This window comes from Lytechinus variegatus, chromosome 15, assembly GCF_018143015.1.
Source record: "Lytechinus variegatus isolate NC3 chromosome 15, Lvar_3.0, whole genome shotgun sequence".
NCBI lineage: Eukaryota > Metazoa > Echinodermata > Echinoidea > Temnopleuroida > Toxopneustidae > Lytechinus > Lytechinus variegatus.
This window is the reverse complement of record NC_054754.1, coordinates 25,169,574-25,191,568: the sequence shown is the minus strand read 5'-3', so window position 1 is coordinate 25,191,568 and position 21,995 is coordinate 25,169,574. Positions and strand designations below refer to the sequence as shown.

Here is a 21,995-nt window from a genome sequence, read left to right as displayed (position 1 = left end):
TGGCATTAGACTAAATGAGAATTAGTCTAAGTGGGTAAGGTTTATTTCCAATTAGTTTTATGCCAATTCGTCCAATAGCCAACTCGTCTACTACCATTTGGTCTATCATCAGTTCGTCTACTCACCACATGGTTTAATTTCATTTAGTCTAATGCCATTCCGTCTAAGCAGCTGAACCAATAGCCATTTAGTCCATATACCATTTGGTCTAATGAAACTAAAGTGTTAATTGTGCAAAATGAATGAAAAGAAAATGGGTATTAGACCAACTGGTTATAGACGAAATGGTGAGTAGACGAAGTGGTGATTAGACGAAGTGATGATTGGACCAAATGGTTGTTAGATAAAATGCTGAACGGAATGGCATTAGAATAAATGAAGGTAGACCATGTGGTGAGTGAACAAGTTGGCGATGGAAGAATCGGCAATTTTCCGTGGGTATAAGGCCAAGCATAGTGAAGACCAAATGGCAATTAGACCACATTGATAGTAGACCAAATGGGTTTAGCCAATGTGGTATTAGACAGTCAGTGAAGTCAATCAACTTCTTAAAGACAAAGTGAACATACATGTAAGCCCTGTAGGTCAAGGGTTTACATCTGTTCTGGGGGCCGTTTCATAAAGCTGTTCATAAGATAAGAGCGATTTTAAGAACGACTGGTGAACCTTTCTTACGCGCTAAACCATCGCCAATACAATATACCACTTACCGCAAGAAGGGATCACCAGTCGTTCTTTAAGTCGCTCTTAACTTACGAACAGCTTTAAGAAACACCCACCAGATATTTATAGTTTTGATGATGTTGGAAGGACTATTTTACTTGAAAGCTCTTGAAGCCAATCAGCTTTTCACTTGATCAATTTTACCCCTGTGTAAAAGCAAGGTAGTATATGTTTATATGTATTTATTAGATTCTGTATTTATGAACTTGAAATTCATTGCACTGTCTGTGCACCTGTGTTCAATGATGCATGTACCGTACTACTTGTCATTTCTTGTAGCAGGGAGTGGTGTAGTGGATGTGTGTACAAACTACCATTCGCAAGGTACAGGGTTCAAATCCCATCTCAATGCTAATGTCCTTTAGCAAGATATATACCAACATTTGCAATTTTCCACTCTTCATTCAAGATGTTAATTTCAAATGATACAATTATGCACATAGCACAGATGAAAAACTGAATGTATACATTTACATTGGTATACATTATGGATATGAAGGTATACCAATATACCTGTTAAACATAATTTTGCAATTAAGTCATGAAGATTCAACTTTATTATTTTTAAAGAAATTGTTTGACTATACGTAATAGGAAAATATACTGTAATTGCAGAAATGTACAAACCTTCAATAATGATGAACGAGATCTGTAATAAAAGGTTTTTAAACTGGGAGGTCTTGCATTTATATTGAGTTCTTTATTTGTTACGTATGACACGCCAATTATATTTATTTCAGGTCTGTAAATTTTTATAGTATGGATGTTTAAGAGTAAGCAAAAACTATGCATAATATGTCAAGTCTTTTTGTAATGATAATGGATACCCAGTGGGATGGAAGTGTTATTGTGTATAAGATTTGGTGGTGCTATTTTGCAGGAGCCAGGCAGGAAATACTCCCCAGGGAGTGGAAATGTGATCAACATTATGATAAATCCTAATATTCATCTGCAGGCTCTTTTGTTGCAGGGGTGATACATAAACTTTTGTCGTCAGGGACCCCTAACAACAGTGGTTAGTGATTAATCGCTAATTTGGAACGACAATTCTGATTGGTTCCAAGTCAGTCTAATGAGCAGAACGCGCATGCAACAATGATTGTGATTGGTCATTGGCATTTAGCGATTAATCGCTAACTTTTGTGTTACGGAGTGTTTCGTGAAACGACTTGATAGATGTTTTATCCGAAAAGTCCTGTTTTATCCGACAGTTACCATAGGAACTGTGCTTCTCAGCCAATCAAAAACAAGGAAAGTTGTCAGATCTGATCAAACTGTTGATGAAATGCTCCCTTGAAAGATGTCAGATCTGACAAATCTCATTGCGTTTGCTTGATTGAGTAGCACAGGCGTCTGGCAGTTACAATGGCAACTATCAAATGACAAGTTGTCATTGAATGGCCCCCGATAAGTGCCTCATTACCAGACAACTCATCCTTGAATTTGATAAGCTGGGAATGTGTCAATTGGGGCATTGCAAGAAACTTGTGATCAATTGCAAGAAACTTGGGTCAATTGCAAGAAACTTGTGATCAATTGCAAGAAACTTGTGATCAATTGCAAGAAACTTGTGATCAATTGCAAGAAACTTGTGATCAAATGCAAGAAACTTGGGATCAATTGCAAGAAACTTGGGATCAATTGAAAGAAACTTGCAATCAATTGCAAGAAACTTGGGATTAATTACAAGAAACTTGTGATCAATTATAAGAAACTTGGGATCAGTTGCAAGAAAATTGTGATTAATTGCAAGAAACTTGTGATCGATTGCAAGAAACTTGGGATCAACTGCAAGTAAATTGGGATCTTCTGCAAGAAACTTGCAATCAATTGCAAGAAATTTGCATATTCGCGGCATATACCATTATGTATTTTATGTTTCAGTGCAAAATAAATGTGTACAGTATATTCAACATCCTGATGATGTATTTTGTGTTCTGATTTTGGTATCATACATTTGTTTCTATCATGGACATTTGCATTGACATTGATATCAATGGTAAAACATGGTCAATGTGATACGAAAGAACTTAAGTAATTTCCATTATGGTCAATAACTAAAATGGATCTGTAATTTGATTACTTGGTAACATATTTACAATATTCCTACATATTAATAATATTAATAATGGCCTGTATTCTACATTAACTCCAGTTTATATTTAAACTGGTATTAATATGTGGTTTAACTATGGATAACCCATTGTGACGAAATTCTCTATTAAAATTTAAAGGTCAAGTCCACCCTAGAAAAATGTTGATTTTAATCAATAGAGAAAAATCAAACAAGAATAACGCTAAAAATTTCATCAAAATCGGATGTAAAATAAGAAAGTTATAACATTTTAAAGTTTCGCTTATTTTTCACAAAACATTTATATGTGCACAACTAAGCACAACATGCAAGTGAGGGAGTCGAAGATGTCCCTCACTATTTTATTGTTTGAATTATACAATATTTCCATTTTCTTAGGATTTGACAATAAGGATTAATTTTTACTGAACCATGAAATGTTAGAACTATTGTAATTCCCCATCATGTTGATGGAGGAAAAACATTATTTCACCTTCCAATGAGGAGAAAATTAAAATATCTTTTTTCATGTAATAGAATACAAAATAAATAGTGAGTGACGTCATCAGTCCCCCTATTTGCATACCGACCAGGATGTGTATATAACTGTTTTGTGAAATTTAGCAAAACTTTAAAATGTCATAACTTTCTTATTTTACATCAGATTTTGATTAAATTTTCAGTGTTATGCTTCCTGGATTTTTCTCCATTTGTTCAAATCAACTTTTGTTGGGGGTGGACTTGTCCTTTAATCAAACAGGATAGGTTCAATTTATCAACACTTTTGACACTCAAATCTTTCATAACTGTCTTGGAATGATCACTAAAATAGTTTTCTTCTCCATTACAGCAAGTAGAAAAAGCAAAGTAAAGATACATGTAGCAATCATACCAACAAAAAATAGAATCAGACAATGCAGATGAGCTTTCGACAATTTTTGGCTTTCCATAGTTTAAGCACAGAGTGAGACCATTGCCATGCAATTGCCAAGGTAAAACTGAATTTGAAAATACAGGCCAATGTGTTTTCGCGCTGTTCGTCCATACTGAATTCATACTCATGATGACCATAGAATTGTTTGACGGATTCATTTAAAACTTTATCCAAGTATGCATGTGGGGGTGACAATGATCTTTTAAGTGTTAGGGAAAATCACGATCAAAGGTCACAGAATTCATATACATGGAATTGTCTTGTGCTCGTAATCAACTGTAGAACTGTTTGAGTGATCAGGTTTAATCTTGTTCATGTAAATTAGATGGTAGATAATCTCCAGTCCAAAATCACAACGGTCATGTTCAATGTCACTTTCTCACAATAACCTGACGGTTTACGACGGGCTTCTGCAGAAGCCGAGATTTGTTTGGTTTAATTCGATGAAGTTGGCTTTCAAAGTTTGAGAGTTTATATTTACTTTTCAGATAGTCTACTCTCAAGTTTGCTTCTAATTTTCTTTGGTCTACACCGCTACTGATCAGTATAATTTGTATTCAGTCTATCTGATGCCTAGCTGGTCCAATTTCCACTTCATCTACTTATCACTTTTTTGGAAAAAGAAAAAATTGTTTCCTGAATAGCTCATCTAACCATGTAATATCATCTTCTTCCCTTAGTTGTTTGTCCTTTTACCCCTCTTTTTTGCCACCCTTTTCATACTCTTCCCCCGCTATACCTACTTAAAATAATTATAGAGACAGTCACCACCACACCCTCCTCGTGGTGGCGCCTCTTCATGTATGTTATCCGAAAATAGTGGGGGCATAATATTCAGCTGCACTCAGTCAAGAATTCATCTGCTTATGGAGGGGGGGGGGTAAGCAGTGGTGGATGTGACATTGGGGAAGAAGGAAATGGGAGAAAGATGGGAGAGATGATGAGAGGGCGAGATAAATATTAAGAGATGCGAACTAGATCCATAATTTTTAGGATTGCAATTCATCAAATAGGGCCTATCCTTAAGACGTCCAAAGTTCGCTGACCCTAACTGACATTTGACGTTTACCATGTGACCTGAAACTCGCACAGGATGTTCAGTGATACTTGATTGCTCTTATGTTCCAGTAGGTCTTTAAACTTTTTAAGCTACGACGACAATTCAAAATCTTAACATTGGTTTAAAGCGGCGGAGACAATATTGAGTAGAAATCCCCCAATATTTTGTAAAAATATAGTCGGCCTGTGTAGACTATGTTTGTTGGGTAGGCCATACAATATTTTGGTACTAGGCATACATTTTGAGGGGCTCGATAGATATGGCGTATCTCGTAAAATTGATATAAGAAGTTGCAAGCGAGCGAGCAAAAATTTCGACATCCTTATTACAAAAATCCAAGTTTGTGATAGATTTTGACATAATATTCAGAAAATATCATATTTACCTTAATCCCTTTCCTTTTCTTGTCTTCTCTTTTTTCTTAGTCGTGTTGTTTTTTTGGGGGGGGGTGGGCAAAAAAGTAAGTTTGTGATAAATTTTGACATAATATTCGGGAAATGATAAAATATTTCACCCTTATCACTTACCTTTTATTTTCTTTTTCTCTTTTTTTTCTTGTGATTTTTTTAGGGGGGGGGGCATCCCCAGCCACCATTTGTACGCCCATGATAAAAGGGAATCGCAAGGACAAATCGGTTATCGATGAATAGGTCACGAATTGAATTGGCAATGAATTAGGGCGAGCCATTGCTTCGATCAAACGGCAATTAATATAAATTGATGGTTTACCGTATCCGTCTTGCTGATGTCGTATTCGACGTACTCTCCCAGTAGACCAAGCAGATTAAAATCGCCGAAGGTTGAATGTTGGTGAAACAGAAAAGGAAGGGGAAGGGATTAAAACGGATACCAGGTGACTATAAACATTTTTAAAGTCCTCATACTTTGTTATGTCGATTTTAATCAAGACAAACAATGTAATTTGATTCATAAACAAACATCTAAATTAGTGCCTACCCCCGATTTCAAACTTGCAATGCTCAGCTCTGGAAGTAGGACCCCTCCATGTATTCCGTTATCTCAAATCTTGTAAATTTTGACATTTGAGAACGTTCGATCACCTTCAGTTTCCTATCAACTCTTCAGGTATGTTGATATTTGATCTGTGTGATTATAAAGTCTAAAGGTGTATGCAGGGTATTCACAAAACTTTTTTTCTTCTTATTTTAACATCCTTGCTTCTGATTGGTTGTGTGTGTATTTGGAAGCGAAAAAATATCGTCTGAAGAGGCTTAATGACACCCCCCGTTAAAAGGGAACGGTGTCAAGATGGTTCGAGTCTTTCAGATGGTAACGTTAAAGGTCGGTCCCAGACGTAACACCCCCCCCCGCCGCCTTCGGGCACACATAAACAACAAACAGACTGGTGGGATCGGCAGCGAGAGAAGAGCTGGAGAAAAGCGTAACATTACATCAAAATTTATTTTCAAATTGAAAAAATAAAATATTTATTTGCTTATATGATAATGAATCGTTGATTATGAAGATTTTCTTCACAATTCACGGAATAAAATGATATTTGTAATGGAATGTGCAGATAGCCTCGTTACAGTTTTGCACTCCCCCCCCCTCCCCCCCCCCCCCCCCTCCAAGTGATGACCAAGATAGAAGAGGAGATAAGTTACATGTATGGATTGGAAAATGTGAAATATATATCACTTTTTTAATACTATCACAAAATTAGATTTTCATTGAAAGTGAAAACGATTAACTTCGATTGGATGTAATCTTGATTGCATTCTTTGTTCCTCCAGTATATATTTATAGAAATATCTGCAGTATTAGCTACCAAAGTTTGCGCTCCTTAAATGATAACTATGATTATCTGATCAAACAAACAGTGCACACTGATATTAATTAAACAAAACTTTGATGCCTGGAGTATGTCGGAATCCACGTCTAGATAATTATTGTAAACTAGTTAAGTCATTTACCGATATACATCCAGAAGATATTGTGTTTCCTTGGTGAATATAACAAGAAAATTTACCTGAAAATACTAGACGATAATAATGGAGGTGGAGAATAGAAAGTTGTTTTTATCAGTTTTGGTTACTGTACTTTTCATTACTTGTGGTAAGTTTAATTTTCTTTATCAGCAGAAAGATTTATTCTCTTATTGGGTACCATTTTTCTGTTTTCAACTCAATTTTTTTTTTAAATAAAAAGCATATGGAGGCATGACTTTAATTATTACATAATTATTACAGTAGGCTAGCTAATTTTCGTTTATTCCCATTGCCCTCAGAATTTCTACCATGAAAGATTATATGCTTTACATTCCATTAAATTCATCTACATAAAATATTGTCATATTTTATTAGGGTTAAATTAGAAATAGTCAACTAAACTGATTTCATTAGGAGGGGAAGACATGAAGTATCGCAGCTGGAGAAGATGGGGGGGGGCGAAGAAAAAGTAAAAGAAGAATAAAAGGACGAGCAGGAGAAAAATTGGGAGAAATATAGAAGAGGGAGAAGAAAAAACAAGAAGAAGGAAGAGGAGGAGGAGAAGAAGATGAAGGAGAAGAAGAAGGAGGAGGACAAGGAGGAGGAGGAGGAAGAAGAAGAAGAGGAGGAGAAAGGAAAAGGAGGACGAGGGGAGAGAAGAGGAGGAGGAGAAGAAGAAAAAAGAAGAGGGAAGGACATGAAGAAGGAGGGAAAGGAAATTAAATAGAAGAATTAAGAAGAAGAAGGAAGAGGAGGAGAAGAAGAAGGAGAAAGAAAAGAAGGAAAAGGAGGAGAAGAGGACGAGAAGATAAGAAGGAAGAGGAGGAAAATTAGGGGAAGTATAGAAGAAGGAGGAGGTAGAGAGAAGAAAAAACAAGAAGAAGAAAGAGAAGGAGAAAGAGAAGGAGGAAAAGGAAAAGCAGGGGAGAAGAGGGGGAGAAAAAGAAGAAAAAAAGAAAAAATGAGGAGAAGTATAGAAAAAGGAGGAGGAGAAGCGAAGAATGAGAAAGAGAAGGAGAAGATAAGGAAGAAGGAGGAGGAAGATAAGTAGAGGAAAAGGAGGAGGAGGAAAAGAAGAAGTGGGGAGGACTTGGAGGAGAAGGAGGAAAAGTAATATAAATAGAAGAAATAAGAAGAAGAAGTAAAAGGAGGAGGAGAAGAAGAAGAAGGAGAAATAGAAGGAAAAAGAAAAGAAGGAAAGGATAAGGAAGAGAAGAGGACGAGAATATACAAAGGAGGAGGAAGATCAATAGAAGAAGAATGAAAGGAGGAGGAGAAGAAGAAGGAGGAGGAAGATAAGTATAGAAGAAGAAGAAGAAAGGAGGAGGAGGAGGAGAAGAAGAAGAAGAAGGGCAAGAAAAACTTCGGAGAAGAAGGAGGAGGAAGATAAGTAGAAGAAGAAGAAAAGGAGGGGAGGAGGAGAAGAAGAAGAAGGACAAGAAAAACTTCGGAGAAGAAGAAGGAGGAGGAAGATAAGTAGAAGAAGAAGGAAATGAGGAGGAGAAGAAGAATAAGAAGACGAAAAAGAAGAAAAAGAAGAAGAATTAAAAAAAGAAGAAGAAGAAGGAGGAGGAGGAGAATAAGAAGAAAAAGAAAAAGAAGAGGGGAAGAGGAGAAGAAAATGGAGAGGGAAGGAGGAGAAGAAGAAGGAGAAAGAGAAGGAGAAAGAAAAGGTTGAGAAGGGGAGAAGAGGAAGAGGAGATAGAAGGAGGAGGTGGGAGATAAATAGAAGAAGAAGAAAAAGAGGAGGAAAATGAGGAGAAGTATATAGAAAAAAAGGAGGAGGAGAAACAAAGAAGGAGAGAGAGAGAAGGAGAAGATAAAGAAGAAGGAGGAGAAGAAGAAGAAGAAGCAGGAGATGAGGAAAAAGAGACAGGGTATGAAGCGTTGTCTTTTGCTAATTATAATTCATTGTTTTCTTATAAATACAATTAGAAACCTGAACACATTAGACCTGACGTATGTGACTTGGTGATGATAAAATGTGAACAATGGATTCTATATCTTAATCATAATTAGAGGTCAAAAATTAATGCTGCACACTTTTCAAACTAAAGTATTATGAGAAATCTTAATTTGGATCTTAATAAGAATGTCGAGGGATTTTTAATAGGCTGTGGGTCTCGTAACATAAAGTCTAGTGCTTTGTCGTTGGGTTTGTTTTTACGAATGATCATTCATGATATTCAATGTTATTAATCACAGAAACCAGTCTTACGATCAATAGCTAAGCTTCATGCCACGGAGCCCAGGATATTGTGCTCGCTTATGAGATGTAGAGCACTCCTTCAATTTTTCATAATGTTAGTTAAGAATTCGAGATATGTTTTGTGTATGTTTGTTCATCTTTTTTTTGGGGGGGTGTTCAATTTTGAGCAAGCTTTAATTTCACGTCATAAAATCTTTTTTTTACAGCCACTAAATGAAGATCGAGTATTTTATGTGGCAATTTTTGACTACTTCTAAATTTTGCTTTTTTAAAGGATCATCTATGATTTTTTTTTAAATATGTTTCGCATGAAATTGCTATTTTATTGGATCATAGGTGTGTATGCAGATGCCAATTCACATAGGGAGCAGGGGTGGCTGCCTCCCCATGAGTTTTCAAGTAGTGAAAAAAAGAAGGAGAGAAAACAGAGAAACAAGGAAAAACAAGAATGTTGGGAAAAGATTATAAAAACAGAAGATCTCTGAGTTGTGTAAGTCTGTAATAAAGGGTGAGAAAATATGGCGTCATCCTTAAGTTGTCTCCACAATCAAAATATCCTTGCGCCGCCCTTGTTTTTCTTTCTGTACGCCTGTAATTTAATGATATCAAAGGATCTGACATAAGGAGGATCTCGTTTTATAGAAACATTAATATTATGGTAATTTTACCATCCAAATGGTATTGTATACATAGCAATGCTTAAAGGGATGGTTTGGGCTGAAAGTATTTACAGTTTAATACATAGAGTAGAATTCACTGAGCAAAATGCCGAAAATTTCATCAAAATCGGATAACAGATGATAAAGTTATTGAATTTTAAAGTATAGCAATATTTTGTGAAAACAGTCGTCATGAATATTCGTTAGGTGGGTTGACGATGTCACATCTCCACTTTTTCTTTTGTATCTTATTATATGAAGTTAGGTTTATTAAATTTGTTCCTCCAAGAACTAGAAAAAATTGATTGACAACTGATTAGGTGCATTATATATCTAATGCTGCAACCTATTTCATTATAAGGGAGACACATTATTCACACAATTATGAAATAATGAAAAATTATGATTTTATGTAATAACATAAGAAAACGGAAAGTGGAGATGGGACATCATCAGCCCACCTAATGAAGATTCATGACGACTGTTTTCGCAAAATATTGCTAAACTTTAAACTTCAATAACTTTATAATTTGTTATCCGATTTTGATGAAATTTTCGACATTTTGCTCAATGAATTCTACTCTATGTATTAAGATAAATATTTTCAGCCCGGACCATCCATTTAATACCCAATCAGAATCACTGATCCGATGGTAGGTACAAATGGATGGTATAAATTATAATACACCTTACTTTCATGAACTGGAACCCATGGTTTAGCCTTCTGGACATACTGTAAATAATGATAAGGAACAAACCAGAGGACGCTCCTGTTTTTTATATATGAATTTTTTTTTAAAGATCTTCTTATTGACCCCCCGAATGGTCATTAAATTGTCAACAAAATCAATTCCATAAACATATTTGTAAAAAACGAAGAGTTGCATACAACATGGATAATAATCAATTAGTATCAACGAAAGGCATACAAAGAAATCGTACAGAGCTGTATCAAAAATCTTGTAGTATATGTATATTAAAACTTAGAAGATCCTAAACAGGATAAATAATAAAGGGATCATACATAAGAATTAGGGTTTAGGAAAAGAAACAGGACCTTATACTAAAACGATCAATCAATTATAATCTCTCAAAATATAGCCATTTTTATCAAATATATCATCAGTTTTATTGGCAAGTATGCTGGCGTGCCTTTCACTTATGTAATTTTTTCTAATCTGTTGCTTAATCACCTTGAAAGAAATAGATAAACTGTTGTTTAGTCCAAATAATTACACAGTTTAAAGCATCGTTTCTCTTTTCAATAAAACCAAACAAAACATGTACTAAAGAGAACTCTGCGAGTTACTTTAACCAATCAGACGATTCCGAATCAATTTGGTCATGTTAAAAAGAAATGCACAATATCCTCAACTTCTCTTCCACTAAATGAGCAATTGGTATTAAGAATTATTCTAAATCTTACCAGATCTTTATAAAGTATCATATTGAGAAGCTTGTACTGAAAGTAACGAACTGTTGTATTCGTTGTTCTGTTGTATTCGCAGTATTATGTTGTATTCGTTTTTTAATGAATAATTTAAATGAAAAAGCTGGATTTTTATCAATTGAAAATGATTAGTCATAAGAAGAAATCGCCTTAAAAATCATTTAAAAGAAAATGAAGGATGGCTTAGTTCGATTGCGTGGTATAACCTATACTTAAATGAATGCTCCGGCTGCAAATGTTTATATCTAAATATATAGAGCAAAATTCACACAGCACAATACTGAAAATGTCATCAAAATCTGATGACAAATAGCGATGTTATCGATTTTTAAAGTTTATGAATCATATTGTGAAAACAGTTGTGCACATCGTGATGAATATTCATTAGCTGGGCTAAGGATTTTACATTCCTACTTTTCTTGTTCCTTATGTTATTACATGAAATCATTATTTTTTCATACATGTATGAATGATAGGGCCTATGTCTGCCTTGTAATGAAATAAGTTGCAGCACTAAATTAGTTAATATTTTTGGTTCTTAAAAGAAAATGTTTGAAAAAAATCCCTATTTCACATAATGAAAAACAAAAGAACAAGTTGGGATATGACATCATCAGTTTGCTCATTGAATATTAATGAAGACATACCTACAACTGTTTCACTAGAATTATGCAAATCTTTAAATGTTATTCTTTGTCCGATTTTGATCAAGTTCTTAGAGTTTTGTATGATTTTAATCTGTTAAAATCATATTATTTTCAGCCTGAAATACCTCCTTTAAGGATCTTCATGTGCTATTCATAATTTTCATATTCAGAAATTTTCCTTCTTTTGATCACCAGTACAAAGCTTCACGTGTGACAATGGGGAGGTAATTGACGATGAGAACGTGTGCGATTTCCGGGAAGACTGTTCAGACAGTAGTGATGAAAGCACATGTCGTAAGTACCGCCCACTTTCAAAAGAGACCCTTAAATATATCTAGAAATTAACGTAAGTGTCAAGAGTTGGACAAATTGGAATATTACGAATTAATGGTGAATCATACATAATATTGGTTTATGATGTTCAATAAATAACACATATGTTTTTCCCCCTCAACTTAGCATTGCATCAGGTGGAAGAACATTGACAGAATTATCGAGATTACTTTAAAAGCTGAATTGCAAAGGTCCGCAAAGAGGCCTCTGTGAAACGCCAAAATGGAAAATACGAGTATTGAAGTATCCAGAGACTGTTAAACTTTATAACTGAACATTACTTGAATACAAAGGAACACGCCATTGGCATTATATTGATACCATACATGCCTAGAACGTTTAGAAGTACCTCTGGTACTGATATTGATGTTAAAGACTAGTGTCAATTCCACCCGCAATTCCAATTTTACATATTCTTTTTTTTTAAGGTTTCACCGATACCATGCAATGCTATGAAGGTTGAACGACTTTTCCCCCCTCATTTATAAACATGGTCCCCATGGTCCCGTAACTCACTTAAAAATGTTCCTTTATATGTTCTTCAATTTCATAACATTTATATGTATGTATTTGATATTTATTCCCCCTCCCTCTCTCTCTCTCTTCCTTACCTCTCACCTTATTTTTTTTCTCCTGTCTACCCCAAATCTATTGTAGCTTCGACATGTGATTTTGAGGACGGTCTGTGTCTTTGGTACCATGATTATGATCAGGATCTAAACTGGACAATGTTTAAGAATGATGAACCCGAGGGATATTTCGGTCCTGGAGCTGATCACACCCGAAATAGCGTCAACGGTACGTAATTTAATGAAGCGATGACACCGATGATAATGATGTGGTGGCGGTGGTGGTGGTGGCGATGATGATGATAATGATGATGATGATGGCGATGGGGATGATGATGAAGATGATGGTGGTGGTGATGGTGATGGGGATGATGATGATGATAATGATGATGATGGTGATGGTTGTGGTGGTGGTGGTAGTAGTGGTGGTGATGTTGATGGGTGGCTAATAAAGGATCTTGATGATGACGACAAAAATGATAATGATGAAGATGGCGAGGAGGATGATGATGATGATGGTGGTGGTGGTGATTGCGACGACGATGATGATAATGATGATGTCCTTCCATATTCAATGATAATGTACACTGCAAGAAAGATTTTCAACATCGAATTCATATTCTCATATATTTTAAGTCTCAATTCCTTGTTTATTATTATTATTATTTTTTTTTATTTTTTTTTTTTGGGGGGGGGGGGGTACGATTCATACCAGTAGGATATATAATACTATGTACCAAAATGCAGAAATTGCTTTTGCAACTCGCAATCCATAACAAGTGTAGACTAATTAGTTCAGTGATAATACTGTAAAGTCAACATGATTCTATTGCTATTTGCACACCATGCAGTGTCATTTTCAACGCATGATAAGGCTGAATATTTATATTACACATGTTAAGAGTCAGCGAACTATGCAATGTGCTGTCATTATCAAAGTACACGGTTTATTACAACTGCACAAAGAAACACATTAAACTTAATTGGCACATTAATCACAAATTCTTTATCTGTTATGGATGTATTCAAGGCGTCATTTTTTGAATAGCAATATAGCACTTTGGGGTAGAAGATGTCAGAAGTACAGGGGTGGTTCTAGGGGCGGGTGCAAGTGGAACTTCCACACGATGTGTTTCATTTGATTAAGAATGAGGTTGAAGAAAAGGGAAGATAAGGACAAAATAGAGGAAAAATAAATGAAGAAGAGTGAGGAGGAAAAAGGAAAAAGAAAAACGGAAGGAGACGAATGATGAGGATAAGAAACAGAGAGGAGAAGAAGAAAGAGGAGGAGATAAAGAAGGAGGAGAAGAAGTGGAAGAAGAAGAAGGAGAAGAAGAAGAAGGAGAAGATGAAAAAGAAGAAGAAGAAAGAAAGAAAGAAAGAAAGAAGGAGAAGAAGAACGGTGACGAAAATGGAAAAAATGAGAGAATGTAGAGACTATATGGTATGTCCCTATTTGGTCTTTGAGAGAAAACGAATTTAATGACATTTAGGCATCCTTTAATATACCTTTGCGTTTCACCACGATCCACAGGATTAAGAAGTATTATTGAAAGCGAGAGATTATTTAATTTGGAAGAAAAGTAGCCTACTTGTAACCCAAAGATTAAAGGAGTAGACTAATTGGAAGCAATTAGGCCCAAATGAAATCCACCATTTAACTCTAAACGTTGTTAAGCTCATAAATTTTTTTGTTGGAGGTGGGGTTTTAATCATTACAATATATTCTGGAATATCATTCCGATTTTGGCAGGGCACTTCTTATACGTTGACGACCTCAAGAGTGAGGTTAGCCAGAAAGCCATTATCCGTAGCCCCACCTATAGGATGGCTGCCCGACGTTGCACCTTTTCGATGTGGTATTATGTCTTCGGTGTGGATATGGGAACGCTTAAGGTGTTCCAGTATACACCATCAAATGACCGGAACTACAACCTCATGACAGTGGTTGACCTTGGTGAAGACGATGGAATCGGGGATAAATGGAATCTTTACCAAGTCCAAGTGGAAGCGTGTGCAGAAAATTTTCAGGTGAGGCATTTTTACTTCCAATTACGTCTTTTTTCCTTAAACAGTGTCTATAAACATATGCAAAGTGTGAAGTATTCAGTTCAATTCGATTCAGTCAAATAGTTTTGCTTTTCAATTTCAATTGTTCATGTTTTATAGTATGAATACATACAATTCATTTTAGTTAGATCTATACAGAACTTATAGAATTATAGAATTCGATAGATCGACATGGATTTGCGTTAATCAAATAAATTCATCATTTTGCAAAAGTATGATTTGTTCTGAAATATTTCGAAATGATTAAAACAATGCAGAGCCTTACACAATTACTGGATAATTACAATATGATTATATAAATCTAGTGCATTAAATGGGATTGAATGGATAATTTCAACTATATCATTTCAAATGCATCTGATGAAAATTCAACCTAATATCATGTATAAGCGTGTAATTTTACCAAAGTACCGACAGGTTACTAGGCAATCCGAAAATCTATAAGAGGTGATGTTGAACTTAGTTTAACGTGGGCATTTTAACAGTGCGTATCGCATCTTAGTCCGCTTTGTGAATACATTGTAAAAATCCACATTACATCTCCAAAGTATGGATTCATCTTCACACTATTGAATTCTATTACATTAACAGTGCGAGTGATATCGTCACATAGTTAATTTTGTGAAAACACATGAACATTCACCTTGTAAAGGAGTCCACACTCCACAGTGTGGAATTGCCTTCACACTGTTAAATTCTAGCACTTTAACAAGTATGGATCGTAGGCCTATGTCCACTATGTGCACTTTCTGCTGTAGACATTCGCATCTCTATAGGTGTCCACGTTGAATTTTCTTCACACCGTATAAATCACTCATGTGAACACACTGTCAACATATTGTGCTCTTCTACGGAGCCTTGGCCTTGCCGGGCCTTGGACACTTCATATCTTGCCATGTCGACATAATTTTTAGAAGTCGACTTGGCAAGATAAAATATCTCGCCATGTTGACATATAAATATCTTTTTATAAATCAACGTGGCAAGATTACGTATCTCGCCATGTCGATATAATAAGGTTATTATGTCGACATGGCAAGATAAAGTATCTCGCCAAGTCGTCAAGTCGATGGCACTTTGAAGGCTCCGTACTCTTCATTTGAACAAGGATCGCTCAAATACTGAGGACGAGGACTAAGCTCGTTTATATAAAGAACTCTGACGTAATGACCAATAAATCATGAAAACTAGGCAGGCCAATATTACATGTTTCCTTTAAATTATATGATGGTACATTATGTGGTTTACTTTGTATATTTTTTAATTGTAAGGTTTGTCAGTGAAATACCAAGAAATGTGAATCGTAAGTCTCCTATTTTGAATGGTAACTTTGTATTCGATTCTTAAGTATTGGGGGTGATGGGATGGGAGACGACTGCACATGCGCACTGATTGCATGATCTAATCAAGATGTGAAGTTATTGTGAATAGAAAAGAAATGGAAAAGTATGGTAGGGTATTGAGTCTGATTATACAGGCACGTGATTTGCTTTCTTTCCTACGCCCCGTTGAAAACATAGGCCTCAGTGCTAGCATTTTAGTGATAATTAAATACCACTGTGACAGAGTTACCGAAGTTGTACTTCATTGGGTATTTAATAGGTCACTTGTTATTGGTAACAAAATGCTGTAATAAGATTTTCATAATTAATTTTCACCCAGCCAATTAAAATGCTTGATTTAATTAAATGAGTTGGCAGATCAGGATCTTATAATTTATTGTCACCCAATTTTGTTTCATGAAACGGGGCCATCCATGTATGTGCCTTTCTTATTCTACTATGGGTGTACTGCGCAACACACCCGCAGTGGGCATATGGGAGCCTTCAACAGAATATGAGGCAATTATAACATACCTCACTATCACGTGCAATAAGAATTTTAGAATAAGACAAAGATGAATCCCTTCATTCATTCATACTGGTCAGTGAAAAAAAAATAAGTTCCTTAATTTCTCAAGTCAGAAACGGGCCATAGACAGAATAGATATGTTGACGAATGAGTCGACTCTCGAGCATGCACCGTTCATCATTAAATGATACCACGCACGCACCTGGGTTTCTCACACTGAACAAACTTCAGTCCTAGTGAAATCCCATTATCGAATAAAAGTCAGGAGTATACTATAGACCTTTACGAGAAGATTAACTAACTGAGCCTCGATGTCTTCAACTAAATATTCAAATCTTTCTTTCCATGATTACCCGGTAGATGTCAATTGAAGCAAAAGACAATAATGACTACCTGAACAATGGAGGTTATGCGATTGATGATATAAGATTCGAGAACTGTGCATATACCCTCCCCCTACCTCCGGGCGGGTCGTGTGATGCAGATTCGGAGATGTGTGATTCCGGTCACTGCTTCCCCAAGACCGAATGGTGTGACTACACACCGAACTGTTGCGATGGAACAGACGAGTCAACTCAGAATTGTGGTATGTTATCAGCTAGTATCATTGCAGACACAATCGTCTCTGTTTAGGGCTACATTTGGCATCATTGTCGTAATCATCTTCGACATCATTAGCGTTGATGTTATCATTTTCATGATCATCATTGACCTCATTATATCATGATTTGGCATCGATTCTCATCATCATCATTGATATTATCATCATTATACCATTGTCATCATCATCACCATTGTCATAATAATCGTCGTCATGATCACTAGATGCACAACAATCATCACTAATAATCATCTTTATTTCCCTATAAGAACATTCACATAAGTTATTCCTAGTATAGTTTTTATTATACCATTTGCCTTTCTCACATCAACAAAAGCCCCTCCCCCACCCTTGTCAAAGGTGGAAGGGACCAAAACTTATTTTGCTCTCCCCCAATAAGAAAAGGAAAGGGGCAAATAAAAAGAAGCAGACAATTTGTGAAAAAAATATGATATTTTATTGTAATCAATTCTTTTACTCAGCAATTTCAGTATACCGGTATGTCATATTTTAAAGTTTTGTAAGAGACACTCATTCCAACCTGATTTCCAATAAGTTTATCTTGCTTTGTGACTTGTAAAGGAATCAATATCCAAATATTCCATAATACCCACAAATTATCAATAGTGTTCTTATCATTCTTTTCAGCTGATCATAGAATGTGTGACTTTGAGACCGACATGTGTGAATGGGGCCAGCTCACTGATGACACGTTGGACTGGACGAGGAAGAAAGGTGGTGGCACAGGAACAAGTTATACTGGTCCATATAAGGATCATACGACCTTCAGCTCTTCAGGTATCTAGAGTGCTATAGCCCTGTTATAGAAAGAATATGGTGTCACACAGTATGGTCACAGTGGAGATTCACACTGCTCAAATGCTAGAATTTAACAGTGTGGTAATAATTGCACACTGTGGACACCTGTGTGTTCACATAGTGGACTGTGTTAAAATGTAAATCATATTGTTAAAATGCTCAAATATTCTTAAAAATAAACTATGTGAAGATATGATGCACAGTCATTAAAATGCTCAAATTCAACAGTGGTAATAAATTTTATACTGTGTTCACATTTTGACATTGGGTATGGTCACAGTGTGTTCACATATTAGAATGATATCTTAATATGATAATATCTTAATCTTAGAATGTTATTCCCATTGTTGAAATTTAAGTAATGGTGATTTTCCATTGTGTTCCACACTGAACAAAAACTGTGGGACACTGAGTTCTTTCCAGTAGGTTAACATTGTAAGTCAGTAAATGACTTTCATCAATACCATCACTATCAATCCTTCTGCGAATTTCACGGCTAACCTTGTCTCCATGAATGGTCTTGAGAATCCAGATAGAGAATACCACATAAGTAAAACTGGATGCTTCAGGCCGAATGACCTTTGGTGGCAAGTTTGTCTTCTTTAGTTCCATTTCACCTGAAAGTTTCCAGAACTGTTGATTACTATGATTTTCTTTCATTGATCATCCATACAATACAAGGAACAAAGAAAAACAAATTATCTTCATCAAGAATTCTACAAATTCAGGGGAAAAGGTCAATTACATGCTAGAAAAACATACAGTATACCCATAGAAGCATGTTTTTTTCTGCTTCTATCAACTTCAACTCATCCCTTCAATGTTTTGATAATGATGATGATTTTCATCTCTTTATTTTATCACATTGCATTCAATTCAACCTTGTGGCTGGAATTATGTGAGTAAAAGAATGCTTAATGAAATCAAAGGTGCAGACTTTTCCCAAGAGGTATTTGATTATCTGGGGTTTTGGGTCATTTTTGTTCTTTTTGATATATTTTCTTAATGGCGCTAAACAAAATTTACCTTCAATGAATATATTTTTATCCCATCAGGTTATTTTATTTATACTGAAGCCACTAATGCATTACCTGGTGACTCCTACAGGATAGGAAGTTTTTATATCCAACCAACGTCATCGGGATGCGAGGTAATTGCTTCACCTTCTCTTTATTTCTAAATGCCCATTTTAGAATGAGTTACAATCAAACACTGCTCCAAAAGTCAGAAGCTTGCATTTGGTACTTGTTTTTTTTATTTTAAATTGCATTATTTAAAATGAAATTGTGCAAAGAGATGATTGGTGGATGTAAAGCTATCCCAGTCTTTTGTTGTGTGATACAGGCTCTTGTATCATACATAGTAATTTTTGTCTCTGCCATTTTTAACTGGTACTGTGAAAATTATGTGTCTGATATGATATTCACCATTCTAGCAAAATCAAATTCGGATTTTTTTATTTATCTCACAAGACATAAGGGAGCTGCTTGTCTGTGATGTCACAAAGTCAAAATTTTGAAAATGTCTAACTCTGTTATTATTTGACGGATTTTCATTATACCTCTACCAATATTTTTCTGTAATTCTACTGGTTTATAAAAACCAACTTATCAGGGTGAACTTTCCATCTGATCAAATTATCCATATTATGACTTAGACTCTGTCTCTTTACCTGATGATGCTACAATTTAGTGAAGACTGTGAACATATATGAGTTCCTGTACTGTGTTTTTATTCAGCAGAAGCTTAACAAGAGATGTTCACAGTCTTCTTAAGAAAGAGCAGAAAAGGTGAATGTAATGTTACAATCCTTGAATGACATTCTTGGGCTTGAGAGCAAGTGCATTTATCTTTGTGGCCCATTTTATAATAGTGTAATAAATTAAATTCTGTAATCTTCATTGGAATGAACATGTGCACATAGATTAAAAAAAATACATGATTAAGTATTCTCTCTCTCTCTCTCTTGAATTGCGATTTTAAACAAAAACTATTTAATACTACACTGCAGTTTCTGTGATCACACATCTTCCTTTAGATTCGTTTCTATCACCACATGAGAGGGTCGGGAATGGGAACTCTTAACTTGTACACCCGGACTCAGATTGGTGGACCGCTGAGTCGTTTGTGGTACACTGACACAGCACATGGCAACTACTGGCTTTACCAGCGGGTGGAGCTCGCCAGTGATGCAGCTTTTCAGGTACGTGAGTGATACGCATGCTGGATATCAGGACACTTGGGCAAAACTTTTGAAATTTCAAAGTTGAACTGATGTGATTTGAATTAAATATGTAGTAGAGCTTCAGTAAAATATTTGTGCTTCATGATGTAATTTTCTTAAGGGTTTATGCAATATTATTTAGGGTGAATATTAAACTGAAGATTGGGATTATGGTGACTAGGTGAAAGGCTAGGCTGTACATTTGGTTCAAAATTCCTGGATTTATTCTGCACAACAAATGGCACTGAAGCAGATGAAAATGGATATAACATGTAAAATAGAGAGAAAGAAATGGAATTTTGTCTACTCATAAAACTGTTCACTCTAATAGAAGCCTTCCAAATAAGTGATAACCTAAGATTTAAAAATGACACACATATTATTGTTCAGTCCACATGTGAACGAAATGAGAGCACCCAGTTCTGAACGACCAACCATTAATTTATGATACAGGCTATTTATCAAGAGATGCAAGTGTATCGACAAGTTAATCGAGTATATTGATTGTAAATTGTTCTTTTATCTAGGTGGTATTTGAAGGAATAAGAGGGTCTAGTGAACAGAGCGATATGGCATTGGACGACATAACTTTCACCCCAGAATGTATCGAATCAAAGAATCCACTTCCTCCAGCAGACGTTGTTCCTACGCAGCGTAAGTCAGTGTTATCGTTACAATTATAATGAACTGATTCATTAGTAACTTGTAATGTATACATATAATAATGTATTGTTGAAGTTTGATTGTACTATAAATCTACAACATTTTTCTTAAAAATCTAACTTGTGGTCAAGGTGCCCATGGCAAGAGCTGTTCAGTGGATTTACGAAATGTTCATCCTGCTAAAGTTTCAAGACAATTATCCTGTAATTTTGTCCCGGCGGTAGCTCTAATAAAATTCTTATACATCCTTGAATCATTATCTTTAATTGAAATTTGGTAGAAATATATTAATAATTTAATTGAATGTGATCCTTTTGCAATCCAAAGTTGGAAAAATATGTAAGAACATTTGATATTAATCTTTTGAGCTATTTTGAGCTATAATAAAGATCAAATGTTTGAATAGTGATGTAAATGCTAACATTAGAACTCCAGTCTATTGCAAGCATTGCAAGGAATGAGAGTGATTTGAATTCCACCTGCAGCGACATCATACTAATCTTTCAATCGGCTGTAATTTGAAACCGATTTTAAGTTCTCTCCATCTGCGAGGCTTGCAATAATGCAGAATAATATTTTTTTCCCAGCATTACCTGAAACAAAGTAGAACTATTTTACTTGTTTGGACTTTAATATTGTAAAAAGTAAAAAGTTTCTTGTTCAGAAATCAGGATTTAAAGTGTGCAATGAGCCTAATGCCGCCAATTGTCAAAGTCAGAAATCCTGTGATCATCTGTGAAAGATGCTACCAACATTACTATATATTTCTTTTATTTTTGTGCATTTTTTCTTTCAATCTCCCTTAGCAAACCATTGTCCATCTGGTCAGCGTCCATGTAACATAGATGATTGTATAGATGAATCCAACTACTGTGACTTTGCATATCAGTGTGAAATTGGTCATGAAGATGAAGCTTATTGCCGTAAGAAATTCCAAATACTATTGTCTTTATATTCACTATCAGCTCCTTCTTAACATATGTATGTCTTGTGAACACCTTTTTCAATTTGTTTTCTTTTATGAATTTTTGCAAAAATATCCAAATGTTAATTGTCCCAATATTTGACATTTGTGATATAAATGTTCAGATTTTTTTCTCCTTCCATGATATGATCTGAACTACTAATAAAGTTGCTAGAAAATGTTGATAATAAAATGT

The 21,995-nt window shown here is 35.3% G+C and overlaps 1 protein-coding gene across 1 annotated transcript in view; it reads left to right on the top strand.

Moving 5' to 3' along the window:
- Nucleotides 1-8,598: 8,598 nt before the first annotated feature.
- Nucleotides 8,599-21,995, top strand: part of LOC121428421 (MAM and LDL-receptor class A domain-containing protein 2-like) — a 37,387-nt gene continuing 23,990 nt past the window's right edge. The window contains exons 1-10 of the mRNA XM_041625020.1: nucleotides 8,599-8,617; nucleotides 11,901-11,999; nucleotides 12,696-12,836; nucleotides 14,361-14,638; nucleotides 16,889-17,114; nucleotides 17,778-17,927; nucleotides 19,004-19,098; nucleotides 19,987-20,151; nucleotides 20,700-20,826; nucleotides 21,642-21,758. Coding sequence (XP_041480954.1) covers nucleotides 8,599-8,617; nucleotides 11,901-11,999; nucleotides 12,696-12,836; nucleotides 14,361-14,638; nucleotides 16,889-17,114; nucleotides 17,778-17,927; nucleotides 19,004-19,098; nucleotides 19,987-20,151; nucleotides 20,700-20,826; nucleotides 21,642-21,758 — 1,417 coding nt within the window. The remainder of the gene's footprint in view (nucleotides 8,618-11,900; nucleotides 12,000-12,695; nucleotides 12,837-14,360; nucleotides 14,639-16,888; nucleotides 17,115-17,777; nucleotides 17,928-19,003; nucleotides 19,099-19,986; nucleotides 20,152-20,699; nucleotides 20,827-21,641; nucleotides 21,759-21,995) is intronic.